This window comes from Chaetodon trifascialis, chromosome 21 (genome assembly GCF_039877785.1).
Source record: "Chaetodon trifascialis isolate fChaTrf1 chromosome 21, fChaTrf1.hap1, whole genome shotgun sequence".
Taxonomy (NCBI): Eukaryota; Metazoa; Chordata; class Actinopteri; order Chaetodontiformes; family Chaetodontidae; genus Chaetodon; species Chaetodon trifascialis.
Window position 1 is genome coordinate 20,396,630 of NC_092076.1, and position 12,961 is coordinate 20,409,590.

At 43.3% G+C, this 12,961-nt stretch overlaps 2 protein-coding genes across 2 annotated transcripts in view; one reads left to right on the forward strand and one right to left on the reverse strand.

Annotated features, from left to right (window-relative positions):
• LOC139349857 (AT-rich interactive domain-containing protein 5B-like) overlaps positions 1-12,961 on the forward strand; it is a 46,552-nt gene that overhangs the window by 25,853 nt on the left and 7,738 nt on the right. The window contains exons 4-8 of the mRNA XM_070990879.1: positions 7,401-7,631; positions 11,081-11,235; positions 11,360-11,588; positions 11,744-11,796; positions 12,069-12,166. Of these exons, the coding sequence (XP_070846980.1) occupies positions 7,401-7,631; positions 11,081-11,235; positions 11,360-11,588; positions 11,744-11,796; positions 12,069-12,166 (766 nt within the window). The remainder of the gene's footprint in view (positions 1-7,400; positions 7,632-11,080; positions 11,236-11,359; positions 11,589-11,743; positions 11,797-12,068; positions 12,167-12,961) is intronic.
• LOC139349858 (high choriolytic enzyme 1-like) lies at positions 8,461-9,258 on the reverse strand. Its single transcript, XM_070990880.1, has one exon. The coding sequence runs from the start codon at positions 9,256-9,258 to the stop codon at positions 8,461-8,463; it is 798 nt and encodes a 265-aa protein (XP_070846981.1).

A 12,961-nucleotide genomic window follows, 5' to 3' on the forward strand; every position in this document is an offset into this window, starting at 1 on the left:
CTGCGGCGTGAAAATTGTAGGATGTCGTGGTCATTGCTGCTGTCACTGTCCGAATTGCTACATCCCTACTGACATCGTACATACATACAAAAGTTTTCTGAAAATGGACAGATGTGCACGATGTTATTTTTGAAAAAGTAGAGGGTGAAATGTCCGTTTATGAAAATAGCTGGCCATGTGTAAATGTAGTCTTAGAGTGGGTCCAAATTTCTGCCATAGTTTTGAGGGTGGTCACATATAATTATTAATTGTCTGAACAATCAATAATTAATAATCTGATGATTGGTTGGATTTTTGGCAGGTCGTCTGTCTGCAGTTTGAGCAGTTCCAGGTTCCCTCAAGGCTGCTGTCAAAACATCTGATATGAATTATAGTCAGCTTATTTTAATATGATTGGAGTAGTATTTTTACATGATGTAAATGTGGACTTGACCAAGACATTTCTGATAAAATGGAACTTCATTGCAGGACAGGCACCTTATTGTCTGTATCATCCAGCCATCTACAGCTCCATATTATTTTTTTCCGTCTTACTTTCTGTTCGTAACACTGCTGTGAAGATGCGGTAGTCCTGTTTGAAAAAACTTTACTGGAATTGTCAATGGACAACCAGGGGTTCCATGAAAATCCATAGTGTCTACCTAGCTGGTAGACACTATGGACACAGTTGAGCATTTGGCAGCGAAGACCATCTAAAGCTAAACTAAGAACTTATTGTGAGTTGGTGGGAACCAAAGCAGAGCTACAATAAATGACAGTGAATATTGAATTTGGATTCTTCAGGTTGACAAAAATCTGATTTCAAGTAAATGCTAACATTGCTTTGTGTCTGCAGGATGTGTAAATAGACAACTACCTGCTAACTTGTAGCAATTACAACTGTGTTAACTTGTTGTGCTGTTCTGCCCCCAAGTGGCACAATGTAGCTGTGTCCTGTAATTTCATGTCTACAGTAAATTGGATCAGTAGTTGGATCAGTCAGCAAACAAAATGCTACGGTTGTTGCTTGTTGCATTAATTGGATTTATTTCCACAAGATCTTCCATTAAATGTATCTTCATCCTGCTCTTGAAGTTTGTATTATAGCACAATGACTCAAGCAGTAAATAATTTAGTCTCCTGTGAATGTTTTTGTTTAACAAAAGTCTTATTAGTACCAAAAGAAAAAAAAAGATGGATTTCATTGAATATAATGAGGGCTTTCAAAATGTATGAGCACCTGTACACCTACACTGTGTCTTCCACTTTAATGAACTCTTTCCTCTTGACACTACATATTCTCATGTACACTAGCTGGCAACCTGGTATGTAGCTAAAACTGCTGTGCTGTTAAATATAAGTCAAACATAGAGACCGCTGAATCTATAAAGTGTAAAAACACAAAATCAGAATCAGAAAATCAGAAAAAGCTTTATTGCCAAGTACAATTTTACACACAAGGAATTTGTTTTGGTGAGGTTAGTGCATGACACCTCAACTAAAAAGAAGCTCTTAAAAAAGGAAAAAAAAAATCTAACAATATAAATATATATATATATGTACACAAGTCTGTTTTGGTTTTTTTCCAGAAGCAGTCTGTTTTTTCCAGAAACAGTCTTTTTTTCAGAAAGAAGTCCAAGCTGAGCATTAATGTAACGCATAGGGTTATGGCAATGTCAGTGGTACAAGCAGAGGCAGAGGTGGAGTGTGAAGAGTGTCGGGGGGTTCCGGGCCTTGTTAAGGTTGACAGCAGACGGGGAAAAAAGTGTCTTGAAGAGTTTGTGTCCGGGGTGGGAGGGATCAGCCACAATCTTTCCTGCATGCCTCAGGGTCCTGGAGGTGTAAGGTCCTGAGGAGACGGGAGACTTGTCGCCATCAGAGATGAGTCCGATGAGGGTGGTGTCATCTGCAAACTTCAGGAGCTTGACAGACGTGACTGGAGGTGCAGCTGTTCGTGTACAGGGAGAAGAGCAGAGGAGAAAGAACGCAGCCCTGAGGGGATCCAGTGCTGATGGTCTTTGCGTCAGAGACGTGTTTCCCCAGCTTCACGCACTGTTTCCTGTCAGACAGGAAGTCTGTAATCCACCTGCAGGTGGAGTCAGGCACGCTCAGCTGGGAGAGCTTCTCCTGACGCAGAGTTGGGATGATGGTGTTAAAAGCAGAGCTGAAATCCACAAACAGGATCCTGGCGTAGGTTCCTGCAGAGTCCAGGTGCTGGAGGATGAAGTGGAGGGCCAAGTTGACTGCATCGTCTTGGCTCTGTAGACAAACTGCAGGGGGTCAAGGAGAGGGTCTGTGATGTTCTTGAGGTGTGAGAGCGCAAGGCGCTCAAAGGTCTTCATGACCACATAGTCATCAGTTGATACTGTCTCAAATATATGCGTTGATATTAAGGACTGAACAAGACTTTTTAAACTTTATTTCTGAGTATTACCTGCCGTGGGAATTCTTGCATGTTGCTGCGTATATTCCCGCCTCTGCTAATGCTGATGCAGCCAGTGATTTTCTCCACTTACACAAGCAGGCTGCAGACAGAGCACCCCCAGGCCCTCCATCTTATCTCTGGGGACTTTAATCATTCCTCTCCATCCTCCACTCTGCCCACATTCACCCAGGACGTTACATGTTGCACTAGAGACAATAAGATACTGGAATTATGTTATGCCAACACCAAGGAGGCATACACATCATCACCCCTCCCTCCTGACCACAACCTGGTTCACAGGCAACCAGCTGGGTCCTTCACAGTGAAGAGATGGTCCGACGAGGCTGATGAGGCTCTGAAGGACTGTTTCGAGACGACTGTGTGGGAGGAATTTTGTGATTCTCACGGAGAGGACATCGATAGTCTCACACACTGTATAACTGACTATATTAACTTCTGTGTGGAAAACACCATACCCACCAGGACTGTTCAGTGTTTTTCCAACAACAAACTGGATTAACCCCGACATTAAGGCTCTCCTTTAGGAGAAGAAGAGGGCCTTTAAGTCAGGAAATGAGGATGAGCTGAAGACTGTGCAGAAGAAGCTGAGAAGGAAGATCAGAGAGGGGAAAAACACCTACAGGAGGAAGATGGAGGATCAGCTGCAGCAAAAAATGTCAGTGGAGTCTGGAGAGGCCTAAAAATGATCTCTGGCCACAAGGAATCTGACTCCCAAGCTGCAGGGGACCAAAAGTGGGCAAAGTGGGTGAACATCCATCCATCCATTTTCTATGCCGCTTATCCCTTTCGGGGTCACGGGGGGGCCGGAGCCTATCTCGGCTGTCATCGGGCGAGAGGCGGGGTACACCCTGGACTGGTTGCCAGCCGATCGCAAGCTCCTCCCCCCTCTACAACACTCAGCTCACAGCCACCCCCCACTGCTCATCTCATCAAACCCCCCCCCCACACACACACACACCCTCCGGCACGCAGCCCCCCTGCTCCAACCTGTCCCTCACAACAACCCAGGTGAGAAACCAGCTCCGGAGGATCAAGACGAGGAAGGCTGCAGGCCCAGGCAGCATCAGCTCCAGGCTCCTCAAGTCCTGCGCAGATCAGCTGTGTGGGATTGTTGAACGCATGTTCAATCTGAGCCTGAAGCTGGGGAGAGTGCCACAGCTGTGGAAAACATCCTACGTGGTACTGGTGCCCAAGACTCTGCACCCCAAGGACCTCAGCAGCTACAGGCCAGTGGCACTAACATCCCACCTAATGAAGACCCTGGAGCGGCTGGTCCCTGTTCATCTCCGCCCCCTGGTGAGCCTATCGCTGGATCCACTTCAGTTTGCCTGCCAGCCTGGCATCGGGGTGGATGACACTGTCATCTTCCTCCAACACCATCCTCTCTCTCACTTGGAAACCTGGGAGTACTGTGAGAATCATGTTTTTTGATTTCTCCAGTGCTTTACCATTCAGCCTGCACTTCTGAGGGACAAGCTGCAGCACACCGGGGTAAACCATTACCTCACACACTGGATTCTGGACTATCTCACCAACCGTCCACAGTACTTGAGGACCCGGGACAGTGTGTCCGACTCGTTCGTCTGCAGCGCGGGGGCCCCGCAGGGAACGGTCCTGGCTCTGTTCCTCTTCACCCTCTACACTGCGGACCTCTCATACAACACACCCACCTGTCACCTGCAGAAGTTCTCGGACGACTCTGCAATCGTCGGCCTCATCACAGATAGGGATGACAGAGAGTACAGAGAACTGACGCAGGACTTCGTGGACTGGTGCCAGTGGAACTGCCTCCAGATCAACGCAGGGAAAACCAAAGAACTGGTAGTGGATTTCCACAGACAAACACTCTGCCCCCTGACACCGGTGAACATCCAGGGAACGGACATCGAGATGGTGACATCTTATAAGTACCTTATCTTATAAACTGGACTGGACTCACAACACAACCACACTTTGCAAGAAAGGCCAGAGCAGACTTTATCTACTCAGGAGACAGGTCGTTTGGAGTGCAGGGGTCACTCCTGAAGAGCTTTTATGACACTGTGGTGGCATCAGCTATCTTTTATTGAGTGGTCTGCTGGAGGAGCAGCATCTTGACGGCTGGCAGGAAGAGACTTGACAAACTGTTCAAGAAGGCCAGCTCTGTCCTGGGATGCCCCCTCGACTCAGTGGAGGTGGTATGAGAGAGGAGGATGATGGCTAAGCTGTCATCCATGATCGAGAACGACTCCCACCCCCTGCAGGACACTTTAACAGCACTCGCTCCTTCAGCGACAGACTGCTTCACCCAAAGTGTGTGAAGGAACGCTATTGCAGGTCCTTCCTTCCTGCAGCAGTCAGACTTTACAAACAGCAGTGCTCCCAGTAGACCACACACTCACCAAGACTCTCAAACTGACTGCATTATAATACACATCAACTGTGTTCACTTATACTGTGAAGATATTTAGCTCAGGTGAATTTCAACCTAAGGTGCAATATATCAATCTTTCAGTCAGGTGTATTATTACTCCTATGTGCAATATCAATACTCCAGTCAGGAGTACTATCATCCAGTGTGCAATATCAGTACCTATTGCTCATATTTTTCAATATTCCTTTTTTCTATTGTTTATATTGCTTGTTTGATATTTAATGTCTTATCTTAACGGTAAACAGAGTGTTTACAGGTCTGACCTTGTATAAATAAAGATTCAATAAACTTCTCTAAGCATCCATGTTCCATTAAAATGTGAGGATATAAACGTTCTATGTTACAGTGCTCAATTTAACATGCTAAAAGTCAGTAGTTGACACACATGTTAAAATACTAGCTAGCTATTTAAAGTTAGTTTGCTAAAACCTGCAGTTTCTCATGTTAATCACTCCAGATTTTCAAGAACAGTTAGTGTGACAGCAGTATAAAGTTTGCCATCTCAAGTCATTAAAAGTGTATTTACACATTCATTTTCAACATCGTCATGGGGTTAAAAAATGGGAGCAGCTGTTTTCTGTTCAAACTGAAATTGAATGAAATGTTTATTTTTGTAATTCAAACTATCATTTTAATTTTCTTAATGTTAGTAATTGCATTTTACATAAGATTATGTCACAGTCTGACCCTCCTCTCCAGCCACATTTCTGTTTTCCCAACCTCTTCAGTGCTATTCTCCATTTATTCATCAGATATCCTCAAACTTTTTCTCCTCTCCCATCACCTGACTGCCCCATCCAACCACATACATGTTCTCAATCCTCCCACCTGCTCTGCAGTTGCCTGGACTTCCTTTATTTACTGGTCTAGTTCCTTTGTTTCTTACCAGATTGTTAAGTCAGTACCATGTGCCTCACCACCCCTGACAGTACAATCTGGCCACAGTATGGATCCAGCTGACACTAGATCTCTCTTGGAGAAGCTCAAGGAGGTGTGGTCCAATCTTTAAAGATTATGGTTAGACTCTGAACATTCCATGGGAATTAAGTGCAGGCTATTTGCATATGAAATGATGGAGAAAACAGTTATCAAAGCCAGGGGTTAGCAGGCTAATTGAATGATCACTCTCAGGACAAACGGGGCCTCTTACAGGTGACTAAGGTTTGATGTGTGCATTTTATGAATTCATCAATATTCTGCAGGTTGGATGAAGACCTTTGTAGTGCAGACCGAGGTCTAGATTTTGTGAAACTCTAAAGCCAGACAGCCTCCAGACTGATAGCTTGCAGCCAGTTTACCAATTGGCTAGGATGAAACCTGTCAGTTCCCTGCCTGATCCTGCCCTGGAGCCACCTTCAGGGAAGCCCTCTAGAAGGAAATGTGGCCGTCGCCTGCATCATCCCCCTCAGCTCCTCATCCTCTCCATTGTTCAGCTCTGTGGAGGTTTTATTGCACAGCACCACAGAGGTCCTGCTGCCCAGTGCCCCTGCCAATGTGTCTTCAGTCCCTGCGTTCCCCTTCCTGCAGCAGCCAATTGAGCCAGAGCTGAAGCAGTCAGCGGTTCCTGTGCTGCAGCAATCCTCTGTTCCTGCTGAATAGCAGCTGTCTCCACTTCGTGCTGCAACAATCTGCTGTTCTTGAACAGAAACTGTTACCTGTTCATGTGCTGCAGCTGTCTCCTTTTCCTGTGTTGCAGCAACTTGTTGAGCCTCAGCTGCAGTAATCACTGGTTCCTGTGTTCCAGCAATCCTCAGTTCCTGTGCTGCAGCAGTCTTCTGTGAATGTACCTTAGCAGCGTCCTGTTTCCCTGGCTACACCAGCTCACTTAGTAGTCTCATAGCCACCAGCCTCTGGTCCTGCCAACCCTGTCACTAGCCTCCATCTTAGGTCTCTACACCCACACTCCTGCTGTCAGACTCCAGTTCTGATCTCCAGTCACATCGATACCTCTCCAAAGGGGTCCCGCCCTCTCTTGGCGGCCTCAAGAGGAGTTCTACCTTTGCTACCGGCCTTCAGCCCAACCTTCCAGCTCACCGTCCAGAGAGGTTCCATCTTTTGTCCGGCATTCGGAAAAATCCTACCTTCACTGCCAGTCTATCCCATCTGCTCAGCTTCCGGGCTAACCTACAGGATGACCAACCTCCAGAACAGTTCTGCCCATATGATCTGCCTACTGGTTTCCTTCCAGTGCATGGGATGCCCATATGTTGAAAGAGGGTAGTCCTAGGAGTGTCAACCAATAGCATGGAGGCACCAGTTAACATTGCTGTGATACCATAGTAAATTTCAATATATTAACTTGCTTTTAACATAAGATACCAGATTTGATTATGCAATAACTTGTTCTGTAAAGGTGGAAACATCTTGTGTTGTCAAGCACAAGACACTAAACATTATTAACAAACTGGTTTAAGTTAAAATTTAACTCCTAACTACAGCTGTTATTTCAGTTGAATGCTAATGTTGACATCAATATGTACTGAGTATTTACAGGACTGCTAGCATTGCTGTATGTTTCCTCTGATTCCTCTTCATTATGTCCCCTTCTGTGTCTTTATTTAGGTGAAGGCTTGGACCAGAAGCAGGTGCTGGTCCTGTCTTACCCCCAGTACTGCAGGTACCGTTCTGTTGTGGCCCGGCTGCATGAGCAGCCCAGATCACAGCTGGCCAACCAGGTGGTTTTGGCGTTGGGTGGCATCGCAGTGCTGTCTGAAAACACACACATCCTGTACTGTCGAGACACATTTCACCACCCCACACTACTGCACAACAAGAGCATATGCGGTGAATTTGGTGAGCAAGACATAATACAACACAGATACACAAACAGTTGTAGATGCAAGCAAATATAGAATTTGAATGTCAACTATTTCAGTATGGATTACTTATGTAGGGTTTTACCAAAGTGTTGGAAAGCTGTAAGCAAGGTGAGCTTGCTTTTCATGTCAAATCCTGCTGTTAAACCATGACAATTCCAGTGTAGCTTACACTTAGGAATACTAGCTGTTGCTGCCCTCTATTGGTCAGGAGTATTAATAACTCCTCACTTCAGTGATAACGGTACAATGACAGATAAAGTTTAACAGTTGTCTTGTCCCACACCGTGCCACAGCAACATTAGAATAATGGAGCTATGTGTGCATTAACATAATTGAAGCAGACATTTAAAAGTAACGCAAAAGTTACATTCCATGGTATCTTTTTACTTTTATATGCTGTAATTGGTAAAGTAATTCAATCACGTTTGGGAGAAGTAATGTGGGAATTGAAAGAATTGACTTGCAACAGAATGAATTTCAGTGCACTGAATAAAAAGTTACTGAGGGGAAGGAAGAAGTGAAGATGACAGAATCAAAAAGGAAAGGGAATGAAGACAGATAAATGCTTTATTTTTGTGTGATTTACATTAACTTTATTACACGTATTTTAGACATTGGAGGCTTCATTTTCTCTCTACCTTTGACGTATATTCTATGGTCCGAACATTTTTGTCTCATGAGCTGAAATCTATAGCTGATTATGAACAAATGTTGTAGAAGCTTTTAATAAAGGATGTGTAAGTTGGAAAAAGTTTCATTTGTTTTGCTGAGTGATATGTATTAGTAGTATACAAGTATTGTTATCAGCAGCCATAGAGCAGGTTGATCCTCATGACGTCCCAGTAGGACATGCCCTGCCTCTGGCCGATCTGGACATTGGGGTCAGGGATAGGGGTGATGGTGTCCCTGCCATACTGGATGGAGAAGGCTGTTCTTCCATAGTGCATGATGGAGGAGTAGTCGTAGGGAGTGTTCAGGTTGTTGGTAGCCTGCTTGTAGAAGTTGTAGGCCATCTGCTGGTTGATGTTCTCCCAGTTGATCGTGACATAGTTATCACGGTCGCTCCTGGTCTGTTCATGCTGGAAGCCCAGAGCGTGGTTAATCTCATGCTGAATGATGCCGTGGTAGAGGCAGCCCTGTCTGTTGAGAGAGAGGACCTGTCTGCCCCCCTCTTTGCCCAGAGAGGAGAAACATCCAGCTCTGTTCTCGATGCTGATGTAGTCATACTCGTTCTGATGGGGAACAAAACGGATGCAGGTGCTGCTGTGGAAGGCCTGCATGGCATAGTCAATCTTCCGCCTTTCCCAGTTAGTAAACTCATTGCTAATTATGAAGGGGATCATCACCAGGCCATTGGAAGCTTTCCTCCACAGGCAGTTCTGGGACCAGCACATCATGGCATTTCTGGTTCTGGGAGCCAACAAGTCTCCTTCCAACAGGATTTCATTGGTGCCATTGTTAGAGGTCAGAATCCTGGTGGTGATGTCGACAGTGTCATCCTCGTCCACCTGGACCTCTGCTCCACTTCCTTCCTCGATGAGAGGATGTGCCTGAGAGTGACTCAGCAGGAGCAGCAGCAGCAGGCTAACAGAAGGAGTCATCTTCAGCGTAGGTCTGGAGGCTGTGGAGCTTCTAATGAGAGCTGCTGTGGAGAGATCCCTTGAAGCCTGATGTTTGACTCAGTTCAGTACAGGCTCTTTATACTTTCTTTTACAGGTGTGTCTGCATTAGGATTATGGGCTGGGGTCCACACTGCTAGGCCCAAATAATCCTCTTCAGGGAGGGCACCACAGAGACGCCTACTACTTAAACGTGGTTTGTTATCTCTGGTCATTTGATGGATGAATACAGTTGGTATACTTGGTTGGTTCAACTCAACATTTTAAGTTGCCTTCAACCAGAAAGACTTCACAGTATCTATGTGAAACCAGCCTTTACTTGATGTTCTTATTTTGCAATTTTACAAAGTCAAATAACTGAAGGAACTAAACTGAAGGATGAATTACTCTGAATCAGAATTCTAATTTCTACCAGACAGATTTTCAAGGCTACAGTTGCATGGTGTGGTCAGCAAAACAACATAAATTGAATGAATTGGACAAATGAGAAGAACAACGTTGAGAGAACACACTTGTCTAAAACAAGAAGTTTATCATCATTGCCAAAACTGGTCAAATATGTAGCTGTTATTTTAAAAGAAAAAAGCTTTTGAAAGTAATAATTATAGATAAATGCCACTGGAGAGCATCACTAATGTAACTATGTTAAATTTTAGTTAAATTGGTCAAATTTTCTACAGAACGTAACTGTTTTAAGTTTAATTTTTACTCTTACCAACTGGTTTGAATTTTGGGAGGACCCCAGCAACAAACAACTGCGTAATTTAGTTTGATATTTTGAATGTAGAAACACATACATTTATGCTTGGTACAAATCTGTTTTCTTGCTCATAACTGACACTATCACAGTATAAATAGAAATAGCTAATAATGTCAACAGTACAATTATGGGTTGTTATTATAGGTTATGCAAGTTTTAGCAGCACTTATGTCTCTACCATTTGTGAAGAATTTAAAGAAACAGCCAGATTAGAGATTTGTTATCTGTCTGTTTATATATTGGGGATGACTGGGGAACAGCAAGACTCCACAACAAAATCACATCAACCTTCAAGAGCCAATATTGTAAACCTTAATGTTACAGTATAGTTTGCCGTAGCCTTGAACCTGGATTGCCAGTAACTATGAAAAACGTCATTAATTCTGGAAAAAGGTCTTGTCCATTAAAGTCAATATAAACCAAGTAAAATCAAAGAAAGCTGCTGAGCAAGGAAGACTATCTTTAATTGTACATGATTTGTATTGACTTCAATGCAAGAGACGTTTCTAGGTCAGCATAAATCATGATTACTGCTGGTCTTCCTGAGGAAGATTTCCTGTCATGCAGTAAGTTTGCATTTTCCATATTCTTCCTGTAATGGACAAATCCACCTCCCAAACTGTCTGGGTTACAGGAGATGGCAATTAGTCCTAGATCAGGTCTGTAGTTACCATAACATGACATGGTATTAGGTTATTGATCATACATAAGACGTTTTGTTTTGCCTTCTTCAGTTTAAATTCAAAGTTCATATGCTTTCAGCAAGTATACACTCATTTCAGCTGTTTTCAGTGCTGATACTCTAACATACACCTCGCCCTAATTTAAAGGACAACTCCTGTACAATCTATTTTTTATTAGTTTATTTGGTAGGGACAGAGCAGGGTAATGAATATCAGTTTCAAAATACAAGATGTAAACATGCTGGATTTTAGCAAGACTGCCATTTAAATTCCTGCATGCAAGGATCATTTGAAAATATTTTCAACCTGCTTCCATTTAAATTTTTCTAACAAAAATTGTTGTCTTTTTCTTTGTCTTCAGCTCCCAACCTGAAGGGCCGCCCCCGGAAAAAGAAGTCATCAAACTCTCTGTATTGTGACTCACAAGGCAAAAGTCGGAGGATAGAGGCTAAAGTTAACTGTCAAACACCAGTGGCTTCCAAGAAGACTGAAACAGCAGGAGAGACCACAGTCAAGGTACAAATTCAAGTATTTACTCAAGCCAAGTAGTAATTGCATTCATTTAGTGACGCTTTTGATATTGACATCAAAGTGAACGTATACACATTTCTCTGTCCTTCCCTTGTCCGTTTTCTTCCAGGTTACAGCAAACAAAGCAGCCTCATCCAAACTCAGTGGCAGAAGCAACTGTAGTAATAGAAATCACAGTGGACAGACCACAACCCCAGCGCTGTCAGAGGAGAGAAGAAGAAGAGGACAAGTGGTGCAGTACAGAGCAGAGGAGCAGGCTTTCCTCGTGTCTTTGTATAAATACATGAAGGAGAAGAAGACACCAATTGAAAGGATCCCCTACCTGGGCTTCAAACAGGGTAAAATGACCTCATATATTTTAAGACCCAAGTTGTAATAAACTGGAACTTTACATTAAAAAAATGTGTAGACATGGAAATGAAAGCAAGGACACATTTTTGTGTGGATATTATTTATTCCAAAATGTCTGTCGTTTCTTCTGACTGCATGACAGTAAACCTCTGGACCATGTTCCAAGCAGCTCAAAACCTGGGAGGATATGAACTGGTGAGTTTTAGAGATCTTGCTCTAGTCTGAATATGATAAATTGGATCAATCACCGGATGATGTTGTCACTAATCACAGTGACAAACGATGCCTTTCAGTTTGGTAACAATGCAGTTCCACATGTTAGTAAGTCATTAAAAAATGACTATTTGCGAGTATGCATAAATGTTAATAGTCTATTAATCATTGATAAAGTCAGTTACAACTTATAAACCCTTTACTAAGGTTGCCTCAGTAGAAGATGGAAATTCTTTATATTTTTATCTGTGTAGGTTACAGCACATAGACAATGGAAGAAGGTCTATGATGAGCTTGGCGGAAACCCAGGCAGCACCAGTGCAGCAACCTGCACACGTCGACACTACGAAAGGTCAGTGTGTATATTACCTTTAAAAAATGATAGACTGATAAGTGCACCAATAAATGCCATTTCCCTCAAGGGCTCTTTGCTAATAAGATGTAATCATACATTTCATTTTCTGATCTTGTTATGAGGCTGACTTTTATTTTTACATATAAAACAATGAGTAACCTGGAGGAGCTGCAGCTACACTGGTCATAATAGATTTGTATTGAACTAGCTCTTCAGTGCCAGCCCTTCAACTCTACCCCACCTCTCTTCACTTAAGCAGCAACACCAACTCCTCAAAGTTCCTATAAAGTGTAATCAAATCCTCTGAGTAGGGATGGGAATTGATAAGAATTTAACAGTTCCGATTCCATTATCAATTCTCATTGGGTTAGGAAATAAGAGTACAAATGGGTTTGTTTGCGTTAACTGTCTTTTATATTTTCATCTCTGCAAAGAAAATAAAACATATACAGTATGCACAAATGATGTGTGACGTAACCTCAGAACAAACCTATAAAGTAGGTGAGTTACTTCTCATAGTGTGACGTGTACTGGAAAGCAGGACTCACATGCAGAGATGCAGATTTCAGTTTATTAAAAAGTAGCAACAGAAAAGAAATACTCAAATCAGGCGGCAGAAAAACTGGAATGAAGAATGAAGTCTCTGCTGGAGGACACTCGACAGCTTCTAATAAAGAAAACACAAAACTCCGTTAAGGGAAAGCACACAGGCAAAAAAGGAAACAAGCGCTGGAGAACAACTCGACAGACACTTAAGAACAAAAATCTCCATCAAGGGTAAGGCTCACAGGC